The 11,695-nt window shown below is 53.6% G+C and overlaps 2 protein-coding genes and 1 non-coding gene across 7 annotated transcripts; all 3 read right to left on the reverse strand.

Annotated features, from left to right (window-relative positions):
* Positions 1-935: 935 nt before the first annotated feature.
* On the reverse strand, positions 936-5,897 carry cirop (ciliated left-right organizer metallopeptidase). Of its 4 annotated transcripts, none has more exons than XM_029840699.1 (14): positions 5,841-5,897; positions 5,147-5,519; positions 4,983-5,076; positions 4,698-4,749; positions 4,488-4,637; positions 4,283-4,408; positions 4,110-4,194; positions 3,538-3,683; positions 3,279-3,462; positions 3,150-3,216; positions 2,976-3,072; positions 2,424-2,531; positions 2,150-2,281; positions 936-2,068 (listed from the first exon to the last, which is right to left on the reverse strand). In XM_029840699.1, the coding sequence occupies exons 2-14, from the start codon at positions 5,469-5,471 to the stop codon at positions 1,691-1,693; spliced, it is 1,944 nt and encodes a 647-aa protein (XP_029696559.1). In that variant the 5' UTR covers positions 5,472-5,519; positions 5,841-5,897; the 3' UTR covers positions 936-1,690. The 4 variants fall into 4 exon arrangements, with proteins under 4 accessions (XP_029696559.1, XP_029696560.1, XP_029696558.1 ...); XM_029840700.1 differs by having other exon boundaries at positions 936-1,884; positions 1,959-2,068; positions 4,488-4,749; XM_029840698.1 differs by having other exon boundaries at positions 936-1,884; positions 1,955-2,068; positions 4,488-4,749.
* Positions 5,642-5,713, reverse strand: trnaa-cgc (transfer RNA alanine (anticodon CGC)). The gene has a single exon. It is a non-coding gene; the product is annotated as a tRNA-Ala (tRNA).
* Positions 5,898-5,997: 100 nt separating the features above from the next.
* lrp10 (low density lipoprotein receptor-related protein 10) lies at positions 5,998-11,261 on the reverse strand. 2 transcript variants are annotated; one of them, XM_011619181.2, is made up of 10 exons: positions 11,127-11,261; positions 10,308-10,463; positions 10,181-10,213; positions 9,841-9,985; positions 9,557-9,750; positions 8,913-9,484; positions 8,393-8,829; positions 8,121-8,315; positions 7,741-7,870; positions 5,998-7,640 (listed from the first exon to the last, which is right to left on the reverse strand). In XM_011619181.2, the coding sequence occupies exons 2-10, from the start codon at positions 10,354-10,356 to the stop codon at positions 7,008-7,010; spliced, it is 2,388 nt and encodes a 795-aa protein (XP_011617483.1). In that variant the 5' UTR covers positions 10,357-10,463; positions 11,127-11,261; the 3' UTR covers positions 5,998-7,007. The 2 variants fall into 2 exon arrangements, with proteins under 2 accessions (XP_011617483.1, XP_003977981.2); XM_003977932.3 differs by lacking the exon at positions 11,127-11,261 and adding an exon at positions 10,574-11,009.
* Positions 11,262-11,695: the final 434 nt, after the last annotated feature.

Below are 11,695 nucleotides of genomic sequence, written 5' to 3' on the forward strand. Positions count from 1 at the left end.
ACCTCCTCTAGTTAGCCTGTGTCTAAGCTAAATGCTAAGTCTAAATCCTGCTGCCAGGCAACGTTACCGCTTGGTGACTTTTGATATTCTCCAGCTCTCCAACTACACTCAGCAAGAATCTCTGTTATGTTGCAGCCTGCTGACGGTGAGCAAGAGGCGGCGTGCTAGCGGTGGCGCTGGCGGTGGCACCGTTCTGTTCCCTGAACAAAACAAATCAATCCGAAGTGACCTAGCGGGGGGGCAATAAACCCACCCAACAATGGATACATGAATATGAAGGATTTATGCATATTTAGCAACATTGTGTCTCTCTGAGCGCTAGTAGCTAACTCTCTATATTCATCTTCACATGTGCATAATTTGGTTTTTGCTAATCAGCACGCCGAAGGCTCAAGTGTGGGCACCTGCGGCGTTGCTAGTCCACCTCCGCCCACTTCTCTCACCCCTCGCTCCATTCCTTTTTCCTTTATAACTTCCCTCTCTCTCTCTCTCTTTTTTACCTTTTAGCAGTTAGTGCTAGCAATACTGTAGGTCATCTGAGGATTAACCACAAGCCTTCGGAGGTCAATTCGCGTGCTCTCCGCTAACTAGCACGCTAACATGCTAAACATGTTTACATTATCAACTTTGTATAGATGTGTACCTGTTGACATAGCAGTGAGGGAACACGTGGTTTGCCCACAGCTCTTCGAAACAAAGCTCGCTGGGATTTCTGTTACAGACGTACATGATGTGGACAAATGAGGTCAAAGCAGGACAAACTCCCGACCGTCTGTGGACAGAAAGTTCCCCCGGGGATTCTCACAAAGACACTTTGTTCCAGGGCCCGCCGACATAATGCAGCTCCTGTCCAGATGCTGCCCCCGCACGTCCCTCACACACTCCTCAGTGTCCATGAGCAGCTGATCAGATAAGACTCCACAAGATTCCCAAAGTTCACTCCAGAAAGCAACTTTTATTTTAATTGCATGATTGTGCATCTCTAAATCCTCCTTCAGCCACACAACTGAGCTGCCGAGATTAGCACTATTCATTTACTCTTTATAACCTCAAAAGGCGATTAACCTAACAATTATCGGGCAAAAATGCGGTAGCAGGGTCGTGTACCGCCCTCTAGCGGCGGAGCGGGGGTAGTACTGGACTTGCTACTGTGGCTGAAGAGGCCAAATAGAAGGAAAAAACAGTCATTCCCATTTGAGTTTTTTGGAAGTTGCGTCCTCATCCTGTTCCAGAGTGAGAACCCTCCAGTGGTGGATAGAGAAAGAGACAAATAATGATCTCATATCAAACATCTGGAGCTGCCGCAGGTTTGCTAACATTTCTGCTGCGGCCGGGGACTCGGGTCCGCCGGTTCCCCACAACCAGAAACATTTGTCCCGACGTCCCGGCCACGAGTCGCTCTTGCGGTCGAGCTCAGCTGCCTGCCAAATTTTCCCCGGCACGTTTGTTGTCCTGCAGCCGCTCCGCGCTGACTCCACCTCGGGTAATTTTAGGGTGGAAAAAAGAACTCCGCCTAATAACCTAGCGTGTGTGCTGCTTTGTTTATGCGGGAACGCGGCTGCACAGACGAGATCTGGGAATGAGTCAACGGTCAGAACTTCAAAGGTGTTTCGGATTGCAATTCTTCCCTTGAGGCACTGACGTCGCTAATAATGTCTGCTAGCTAACCAGCTAGTCAGTACGGACGATGCTAATTTGCCAGCATGTTGTCTTCAGGTTTGCTACACGTCGGCAGGATCCCCTGGGGGAGAATGGATCCTGACCCCGCAGGAGATCCACTTCCGGGAAAAGGCCGCGGCGGCCAGGACGACCACAGCAGCGGCAACGCAGAGCGCGGCGGCGGCGGCGCCGGGATGGGGTCCGGTTCCGTCGTAGGAGGGAGGGCTGAAATGGAAGAACCGGTGTGAGCAACAGGTGGTGTTGGGAGAACACGAGGGTGGGGCCGCAGCCCGACCTGCCTTGTGATGGAGGCGGGAAACGTGGAAGCGTTTTCAGAGGGAGGGGGCGGGGCTGAGCGCTGGCACAATCTTCCATCGGGGCAGAAAACGGCGCCATGGTAACCGTCCACCTGAGGAGGAAGAGCAGGAGGGACGGTGTTTATGGCTCCTGACCCCCCCCAGAAAACAACCCACTCATGCCGTGCTGCTACCTGGATGGCCCCACCAGCCGGGCAGTCCACCCATCCGGAGCCAAACACCTGGACTTGGTACCTGTTCGGACCGGTGCACCTGTGTCTGTAGCACCGACCTTCCACAGTGCTGTTGAGCCAAACAGTTTGAGTCTGGAGGAAGAAGAAGAAGAAAGGAAGCGGAATTCCAGGAATCGTTGAGTTAGCGATGGAGAATGTTTGGGTGTGACCCTGCATAAGAGGAGTCCAGTAAACACACACACACACACACACACACACACACACACACACACACTTTTCTGGTCAGGCTGGAGAAGAAGCAGCGACTGTCGGAGCCAAATAATTCGTCGCTCCAATTCGGACCTGTGGAGTTTTGACTGTTTTCCTCTTTCCAACATTCACTCTGGAAGGAAATAAAAGAGGAAGTTGTGGCCATGAGATGCTGTGATCATTAAATCTAAAGTATGAACTGGAGCAGGGGTGGGCAAATCCAGTCCTCGGGGGCCGGATCCAAGCCAGACTTTCTGTCCTACAGGTAAACACGTTCACCTGGGGTTCCATTTACCTGGTGAAAGCATTTCCTGCCTGGTAGGATGTAAATCCCGGCTTGAATTTAACCCTCGAGGACTGGATTTGACCTCCTCTGATGGGCAAGTCCAATCCATGAAGGCTGGAATCCCGCCAGGTTTTGCATCCTACCAGGGAGAAACCGCTTTCACCGGGTAAACAGAACCCCAGGTGAAAGTGTTTACCTGTAGGACACAAAGTCTGGCTTGGATCCGGCCCTCGAGCACTGGATTTGCCCACCCCTGGACTGGAAGGTCGATTTTAATTAAAAAAGACTGACTCTCTTCTTGAGGGGCTCGTACACGCGACAGCCCTCCAGATATGGATCCGTCTGGCACGCCCCCTTGTGGAAGTGAAGGTAATGACACCCAAGTCCGCTGAAAGGAAATTAACTCGTTTGATTTGGGAATAACTTTCTAAAAAAACGCAGTTTATACAACAACTGTGAATCTACCTGCCCGTGCAGAAAAATGAGGAATTCTCCCGACAAGTTGATATGGAACCAAATAAGCGTCCTTCACCTAAAAATGGATTTTTATCACATTTTCTTTGTTTGCCTGGGGTTAAATGTCAGCAGCCTTACCGCTGCCCCAGACCAGACTCTGAGCTCTGCTGAGGTCGACAGTGTACCAGCCTGTGTCCTGCAACGCTGCCAGAGTAACCGGGTCGATCCGGACCGTGACCGGGTCCCCCAGCACCGGTGCCATGATGGAGCCCCGCAGGACACGGGACTCCCAGTGGGAGGAGGCCCTGCCTGGAGCCGCACCCTGACAAGGCAAGACGGAAAACATGAGCGCAGGATGCATCCGGGACATGGGAAGTCCAAGAGTCGGGAGGTTCACCAGGTTCTCCAGCGGGGCCCCGAGCTCAGGGTCCGTGGACACCAGGTGTGCCTGCAAGGCCGAGATGGTAGACGGGCTGTAAATCCTCATCTGCCCTGATCCGTCGGCGTGAATCACTTTACCTCGAGGGGGGCAGTCGTCTCCTCCTGTTAGCTCATTGCAGTAAGTTGCTATGTCAGACTTTATAATCGTTGGCAATCTATTTATAAAATTTTATCATTTAAAAATGTTTGCGTGTGTGGAGATCTCTGTCTCCCCCTAGTGGTCAGAGTACATATTACAGAACAGTAGTTCAAGCAGAATGATTTTAGCTCTTAAAAACTGTTTTACAGCACAAATTTGGTCCTTTTTAGGCCACCATAGAATCATTGTAGCCTCTATGTAGAGGGAACGAGATCAATATTTACACCTTTATCAAACTAAGTCAACAAAAACACGTTTATTGGTGCTTTGAGGAGATTATAAACCACACACCTTAAATTTTCAACTTTTTCCTAGATCTAATTTGGTGCTTTTATGTTATGCTAGGGTGAATTATCATGTATAAAATGTAAAAACACAAAAAAAAAAACCTGGAGAAGTCAGAGAACAGTCCCTCCAGGTGTTGAACAGATGTTTAGAGAAGCCCAGTGCGTGAAGCAGTTCATGGATTAAAGTCTATTAAATGGGGGGGGGGGGGGAAAGGGCGCATAAGTGAGTCAACAGACCAAAAAAATGTCAGAAAACTCTTATTATCGTTATTCACCTGTACGGTACTCTGGTGGCTGTAGGTGCCCCCGGCCAGTCTGTCTTTGCAGATCACCACCACCCCGGCCACAGGTCGCCCACGGTTACCGGTCTGGCAGTGGACGGCGTAGGCCAGGACGTTAGCCTGGGGAGCAGGAGAGCGACGCGAGGTCAACGACTAGAGCCGGGATGACGCAGCCACAGGTGCAACACGGCCTCCGCACCTCTGCTCTGCATTTGTCCGTGCTCTTAATGTGGAGGTACAGCAGGAAGTCGGCATCCGGGACCCCAGCGCCGTCGGGGCGAAGCTCGGTCCTGCGAGGCGAGTCAGCCTCCGGGTAAACACTGCAGCCGGCCAGGTGATCGTCCGGGATCTGGTGATGACAGGGATCAGAGGGATCACGCGACGCCACCACTTCCGGCCCAGGACTCACCGTCACATCCAGGCAGGTCTCACGTCTGTAGCTGGCGTTGGCTCGAGCGCACCTGCAGGGGGAGACCCCCAAAAAACGGAGTTTAAACACGGTCCAGCCAACACTCGCGATAGTGCATGAACGTGCACGCGCTCGTCTTGGATACACAACCCGGGGGGGGGGGGGGGGGGGGGGGCGCACCAGTAACACTCAAATCACGCATCTGTGGCGTGGAGCTTTGGGAAAATAATCCCTGTAAAATTGGATCTGTACCGTGCGCACGCATGCGCTCACGTGCACAAACACCTGTTGTAGTTTGCAGAACTCGAGTTCCTCCAGACAAACTTGCAGTATTTGTGAGCGTCTCTGTTGAGCAGCAGCGGAGCCGGACCTCTGTCAACTGTGGGGAGAGTGACCTGAAATCAGTGCGTGTATGTGCGTGTGTGCGCGCGCGTGTGCGTGTTCCTCACCTGACAGGAAGCCAGAAACCCTCCCCACAGCTTCCCCCACCGCCGCCTCCACCACCCGCCTCTCGGCCTCTGATAGGCCGCTGCTCTCCGGTGAAATCCAGCCGCGGATCCTGATTGGCTGCGGGGTCGTCTCCGTCTTCTGTCCCGCCCGGCGATGACCAGGCGATGCCTCCCGCCACCAGGGACCCGTTGGTCCCCGGGCCTCCGTCCGGACCACCCTGGTGCCGGCCTGAGCCTCATCGGAGATGCACGTCTGCAGGACCGCGGGGAGCTGCAGCGCCGCCGCCGCGGCCAGCACCACCGGCCACAGGGGGGAGGGGCTCATGGCGACAGGTGAGGGAGATCAAGGACTCCTTTGATCTCCTTATCTTTCCTGGGTGACGTCATCCAGCCATTTGAATACAGAGAACAATGCATCAACAGGACTGGTGCCAGCACCCCCCCCACCATAAACCAGCCCCGGAGTAAAAAAGCAGAACTGCTGATGGTTCTAAATGGAGATGCTGGGGATTGAACCCAGGACCTCTTACATGCGAAGCAAGCGCTCTACCACTGAGCTACATCCCCCCCGTGGAGAGCAGGATCACGTGTTCACATAAACCAGGTAAGTTAACCTGTTAAACTGATCATGATCAGCAGCTTTGGGCCCATTTCCAGCCACATTTTAGATGCTAATGGATTTAATTGAACTCACCTCTGAGAGCACGTCCCTCTGTGTCCACGCCGCCGGCGTCCCTCTGCCAAATGCAGCAGGATTTTCACAAGACCGTTGAATACAGAGCACCCCCCCACCCCCACCCCCAACCCCCCCAGCTGCAGGAGCGACACCCAAGAACACACACACAAGCGCCTAAAAGTGCAAATCGTTTTAATCTCAGCCACAATATTTCTTTTTAAAATCGCATACAGTGAAGTCGACCCTAACGAACTTTAAAATCACTCCTCTCTGTAAATGAACTATTTCTGGCTACTGAACAGCGACTCTAATACATTCAACAAAGCAGAAGGGAACTCAAAACACCTCATTTAAAACCAAACGGTCCAGTAATACAAACGGCACAAAGCCTGCTGCTGCGGCAACACGGGGGAAGAGGCCCGATCGATGGCCCCCGGAGGGTCCGTTTGAGTCAAGCTTGTTCTGGGATCCCCCCCCCCCCCCCCCCCCCCCCCCCCCCGGTACACACACACACATCAGGCAATCAAGGCCCGGCACCAGGGACTGCGGTTCAGACACATTATTGACATGCATGTTGTTTTAATAATCACGCCACTCGTCTTGGTGCGTGCTGCTAAGAGAGGAAGCCAGGGGCCTCCCAAGTGTTTCGGTGTGCAGGAAACCATCAATAACCTCCAGGAAACTCTTCAAAAGGCACTTAAATACAGGAAACGGTGCTTGTTCTGGGTTATCTGCGATAATGGGGGGGGGGGGCAGAAGTACGCGCAGGCCGTCAGCGCCTGGCGGCGTGCTCCGCTGTCGAGGTTAAGACTAAAATACGCTCAGTCTGGTTTTGCCATTTGTGTGGTCTAAAACTAGATAGGGAAGATGATTCTGTGCAAATGTTTAGCTTCCGCGTGCAGCCGAGCATTCATCAAGTGCACACACACACACACACACACACACGCACACGCACACACACGCACACGCTCGCTCGCTCTTCAATACACATCGGCCGAGCACGACTTTCTCACAGGAGCTCTTAAAAAAAGAAAACGGGTCGAATACTTGATTCCACGGCGGGACACAAAAATGGATGTTTGAAGGCACCAGTGTGGCCACAGTGAGGCCGAGGCTCCCGGCGCGGCGCTCCTGGGCTCCAGTTTTAACACCTGTGGAAAGACTGGCTTTCAGTTCCTGAGGCCGTCAGGTGAGCATGGGGACGTCGTCCTCCGAGGCGGCGTCTTCCGTCAAGGGGATGAGGAGCACGTCGTCCTCGGAGGAGGAGGAGGAGAAGGACGGGGAGGCGGAGAGGAGCATGGCGTTGGTGGTGGAGGAGGAGGAGGGCGAAGCCCTGAACAGGGAGATGCTCAAGCCCAGCGTGTGGAAGATGGAGGCCAGAGAGGGGCTGCCGGAGAGGACGCCGACGGGGGGCGTGGCCGAGGGCGGAGCAGGGGGAGCGTAGGGCGGGGGGGGCGTGGACGCCACGGGCAGGGGCAGAGGAGGGCACGTCGCCCCCTGCTGCTGCTCGGACCGCTGCTGCGACTGAGCCAGCATGCAGAGCTTCTGGGGCACCGGCTGGTTGAGCGCTTCCACGGCCGAGGACGAGGTCGCCGGCGCGCTGTGGGACGCCTGCTGGGCGGAGGGGGCGGCGTCCGACTGATGCTGGCCGGCGCTCTGCTGCTGGCCGGGCCTGGACGGGGCCCTCGGGATCAGGCCCCAGCGCCTCATTCGGCGGACGGCGCGGCGGACGAAGCGAGGCCGGCGGCGGCGGTGTGGGGAGTGGGCGGCGTCCTGGCGGAGCAGCTGGAGGATTCCTCTCAACGAGAGAGACGATGTCTGAGGAGGGGAGGAAAATCACCAAAATCACTGCACAGTTTGGGGACAAATAAACTATAAAGACACATGAAAGAAAGTCGATTTGGGTGCGTCTTCTTACCTCGTTGGGGTTTTCTGTGGGGAAATCTTCCACTGGCGGGATGATGCCCTGGGCAATCAGCTGACCGTAGGAGGGCGGGGCCTGCTGCTGGATCAGCTCCGCCTCCTGGCGGCTGATTGGTGCAAACAAGCTGCCGACAAACGAGGTGCGTTTAGCCTTTTGGTGGGAAGCAGCTTCGATTGATACATGTATGACGACCCCCCCACCACACACACACACACACACACACACACACACACACACACACACACACACAGGTGTTTGCCTTCTCTAAATTGCTGTGTAAGTGCCGCTGACGAACAACCCCGGGACTCAACAGATAAAAACCGTCCGAGGCGTCGCCGCGGTAACACTGGCATTAAAAGGAGATCGGTGCAGACCTGTGTTCCCGGGTGCGCAGCGAGTACAGTTTACAGGTGCAGCCCATGGCGATGACCAGCAGAAGCCCGCAGACTAAGCTGCCCACCGTCGCCGCGGTGATGACCTTGCGCGGGAGGATGACGGTGCAGTTGAGCTCGTCCGTTCCGTCCTTGCAGTCCACCTGTCCGTCACAGCGCCAGCTCTCGAACACGCACCTGCAGACGGGACAGCGGGCTTCCTGGTGAGACGCCGGCAAATGGGAGGTGCTGGAGGGATTCACACGTGCACGGACCTGTCGCTGTCACAGTGGAAGGTTCCCGGCTGACACGCGGTGCAGTCCCTCTCGTCGCTGCCGTCGGCGCAGTACAGCTGGTAGTTGCACCGCTCCTTCACGGGGTAACACACCGGCCTCCCCGCAAAGTGACCGGAGGTGGAGGCCCGCTGGCCCGCCACCCCGCAGGCAAACTGGTTCTGGCTGCAGCCCCTGCAGGCCTCCTCGTCCTTCCCCGTCTCGGGGCAGTCCCACTTCCCGTCACAGTGCTGCTCCTGGGTGTAGCACCCGCCTGCCGTGCCGCCACAACGGCCCTCCCAGGGGGGGCAGTAGGTGCCGACGTGGAAGGTGGCGTTGAACCCGTTCCCCTCCGACCCGGGAAGAGTCTCGTAGGCCAACGACAGCAGCCCCGTGTTGGATTCGACTTGAACGGACTTGTAGTTGGAGGAGCTGGTGATCTGCAGTGAAAAAGCCGTTTTTAAAAAGGTTTTCCTTTAAAATAAAAAAAGGGACCATTTTATCAGATGGGAATTTCCCCCACCATTTTAAGCACGTCTCCTTTTCCATCCTCGCCGTTGTACACCACGAGTTTGTCCCCAGGACCCAGCACCAGCTGCTGCAGGTCCAGTCTCAGAGGTCGCGAGTCCTGAGGATCTAGAGTCCACACACAGAACAGAGCAGCACCCCGCAGAGCCGGGGGGGAGAAGGTGCCGTAGAAGGTCTGGAGGAGCCCCCCACAGGGCCACTCGATGGGAGTAGGAGTAACGAGGGTCTCCCTGTTTGTGGGAGGCTGCTCGTGACCCACTCGGCTCCCCCCCAACTTCTCCTTAAACAGATACCACAGGTCTCTCTCGGAGTTCCTCTCGGGGGGCTGGAAGACGGTCGGGCTCTCCGGCTCCCCGTCGTTCTCTCCCTCTGGGCTGGGCTTTTCCTTCTGAGTGCTTGCATACACCGTGGATTCTGTCGCTTCCACCTCGGCACCACAGTCTTGCTCATCGGTGCCGAGGGAAGTGCCTTCATCCAGACACTCCACCTGGCCGTTGCAGCGCCACGACAGAGGGAGGCAGCGGCCCCCGAGACACTCGAAGGAGGTTACCGGGCATTCGCCGGAATCTGGAAGAACAAACAACAACATAAAACAGAGACATTTGACTACCTGCTGCCCACAGCTGAGCAGGACAGTACCTCTGGCGTAGCTGAGCAGAAAGGATGAAACAGGAAACAGATGTGGGAGGAAGTGGTGCATCACTGTAATGTTTCCTCCTGGGAACTCCATCGGTTTGGGCAATGTGGAGCCGCATAGGAACACGGGCTCACCGCCGTCCGAGGACTTGATCGACACCCATTCTTTTCGACACCGCGCTGAAAACTGGGAGAAACTGAAGGGGGGAGGAAACATCAGCATTAAGGACAGATTCTGCCATTTCTATGGGCGGATGTTACTCCAGATGTGGTATATCTGCAGTTACCTGAGAACAATGGGGTCCCCTTCCGAACCTTTGATGGTCCAGCAGTCAGAGGAGGAACCGTAGCGGTACGACCAGCTGCGATACGCTGAACTTCTGATCTCCCCCACCTTACCATCTAAGACTTGAGGAGAGCGCCCACAGCGGACTGAGGAGGGGGCGACAGAGAGAGAGGGGGGGTGATAAAGACGTAGTGTGTCTGTGTAACTACACTGTTCCCGTTTCAGCTTAATCTAATCACATTACACTTGGACATATGAGCTTTGGGGCGGCAGCAGCCAACAAATTACAGCAACCATAAAACCACAGAGTAGAACACAAGATCCATTGTTGGTCTCCTTACCAGCGCAGAGGGCCGGCTCCAAGCAGCTGCACGCTGCAGGGCAAGGAAGCAACTAAATTAGACTTTTGCTCATTTTCACATTCAGCGTTGCGTCATGGTCTGTAAACCATTGCTTTGGTCCACATACCTATTATAGAATAAACCAAGAGCGCGCAGAGGTTGGGTGTTGCTGTCATTTTGGTGATGTTTCCCCTGGAAAACGTGGGAAATGAAGGAACAGCAGGCTTCAAGGCTTGAAAAAAAAAAATGTCAGAGAAGTGCCATTTTGGATTTAGGAAGACATCTGAAAGAAATGAAAGAAAAGAGGGATATTATGCATGTGTATAGGCTTCCTATAACAATGCTTAGACCAGCAACCAACGACGACACAAAACAGTAAAAGTGACGCCTCAACTTGGATAGTTTTCCTTCTTTGTTTAGCTTGGAATGTCCGTGCAGGGAATGAAGACCTGGGTCCTTCCCCGACGACGTTGGTTTGTTCAGACGCAGAACATTCACGTCTATTTCCTCCTACCATCTGTTAAACAATGACGACAGGAAAGCTAGTCTTTCCGTCCGGAAAACCTCGCTTGGCGAACATTTTCGATGGTTTTTAAGGGCTACTAATCCTCTTCTCCTCTCCTCTCCTCTTTTTGGTCCAGTCAGTACAGTGTGTTTTTGTGTAAGATCCAGGTATCGACGCCAGTTTCGGTTCGAAGGCGACGGGGGCAGAGCTCAGTCACAAGGGCTTTAATAGCTAGCTTCCGCTCGGCTGAGCTAACAGCTAAAGCTAATATCCTGACTTCTCTCTTCGTTTAAAACACCTTCTTTTAGTGGAAACAGCACTTTAAAAACAGCTCACGCCGCCGGACTAACCTGTTGGGACCCCAAATAAACCATAACACATATTCCAGAAGCGGTGACAAAATTAGAATGTACCCAAAAGTGTGGGCGCAGGCTACGTTACCTCGTAGGTCGGCCTCTCTTGTTGACAACTTGTGATGCACTTCCGTGTTTGAGCGTATGACGCAAGGGGGCGGGGCGTCGCTTTTCTCCCGTTCATAAAATTATTTTATTCACTGAAAACATTCTAATGGTTTAAAAGATTAACATTGTCACATCAACCAAATAAAGCTGGTTTTTAGATTTAAACTAACTGCTAAACACTTTTATTCTAATTCTAAAATACATAAATGGAGCAGCAAACCCGAATTTTACCACTAGATGGCGGTGTCGCTGCAAATAATTATTCAGAATACAATCCACTGGAGTAAAAATCTGAGGCGTAATTAACTTCTACTTGAGTATTTCTATTTTATACTTCAGAAAACCTCCACTCCATTATACTGCTATGCTAATACATTTTGTTGTTGCACTCATATGCACGTTGATGTATGTTTGATGACTGGCCTATAGCCACTATGCTTGGTTCCTTTTCATAGCATTTAATGCATATATTGCCCAAAGGTCTTCTAATATTAAAATGTGCGCGCGTTCGTGTTCAGAAACTATTCACTTCAGTTTCGAAATTGCGTA

This window comes from Takifugu rubripes, chromosome 8 (genome assembly GCF_901000725.2).
Source record: "Takifugu rubripes chromosome 8, fTakRub1.2, whole genome shotgun sequence".
Lineage (NCBI taxonomy): Eukaryota > Metazoa > Chordata > Actinopteri > Tetraodontiformes > Tetraodontidae > Takifugu > Takifugu rubripes.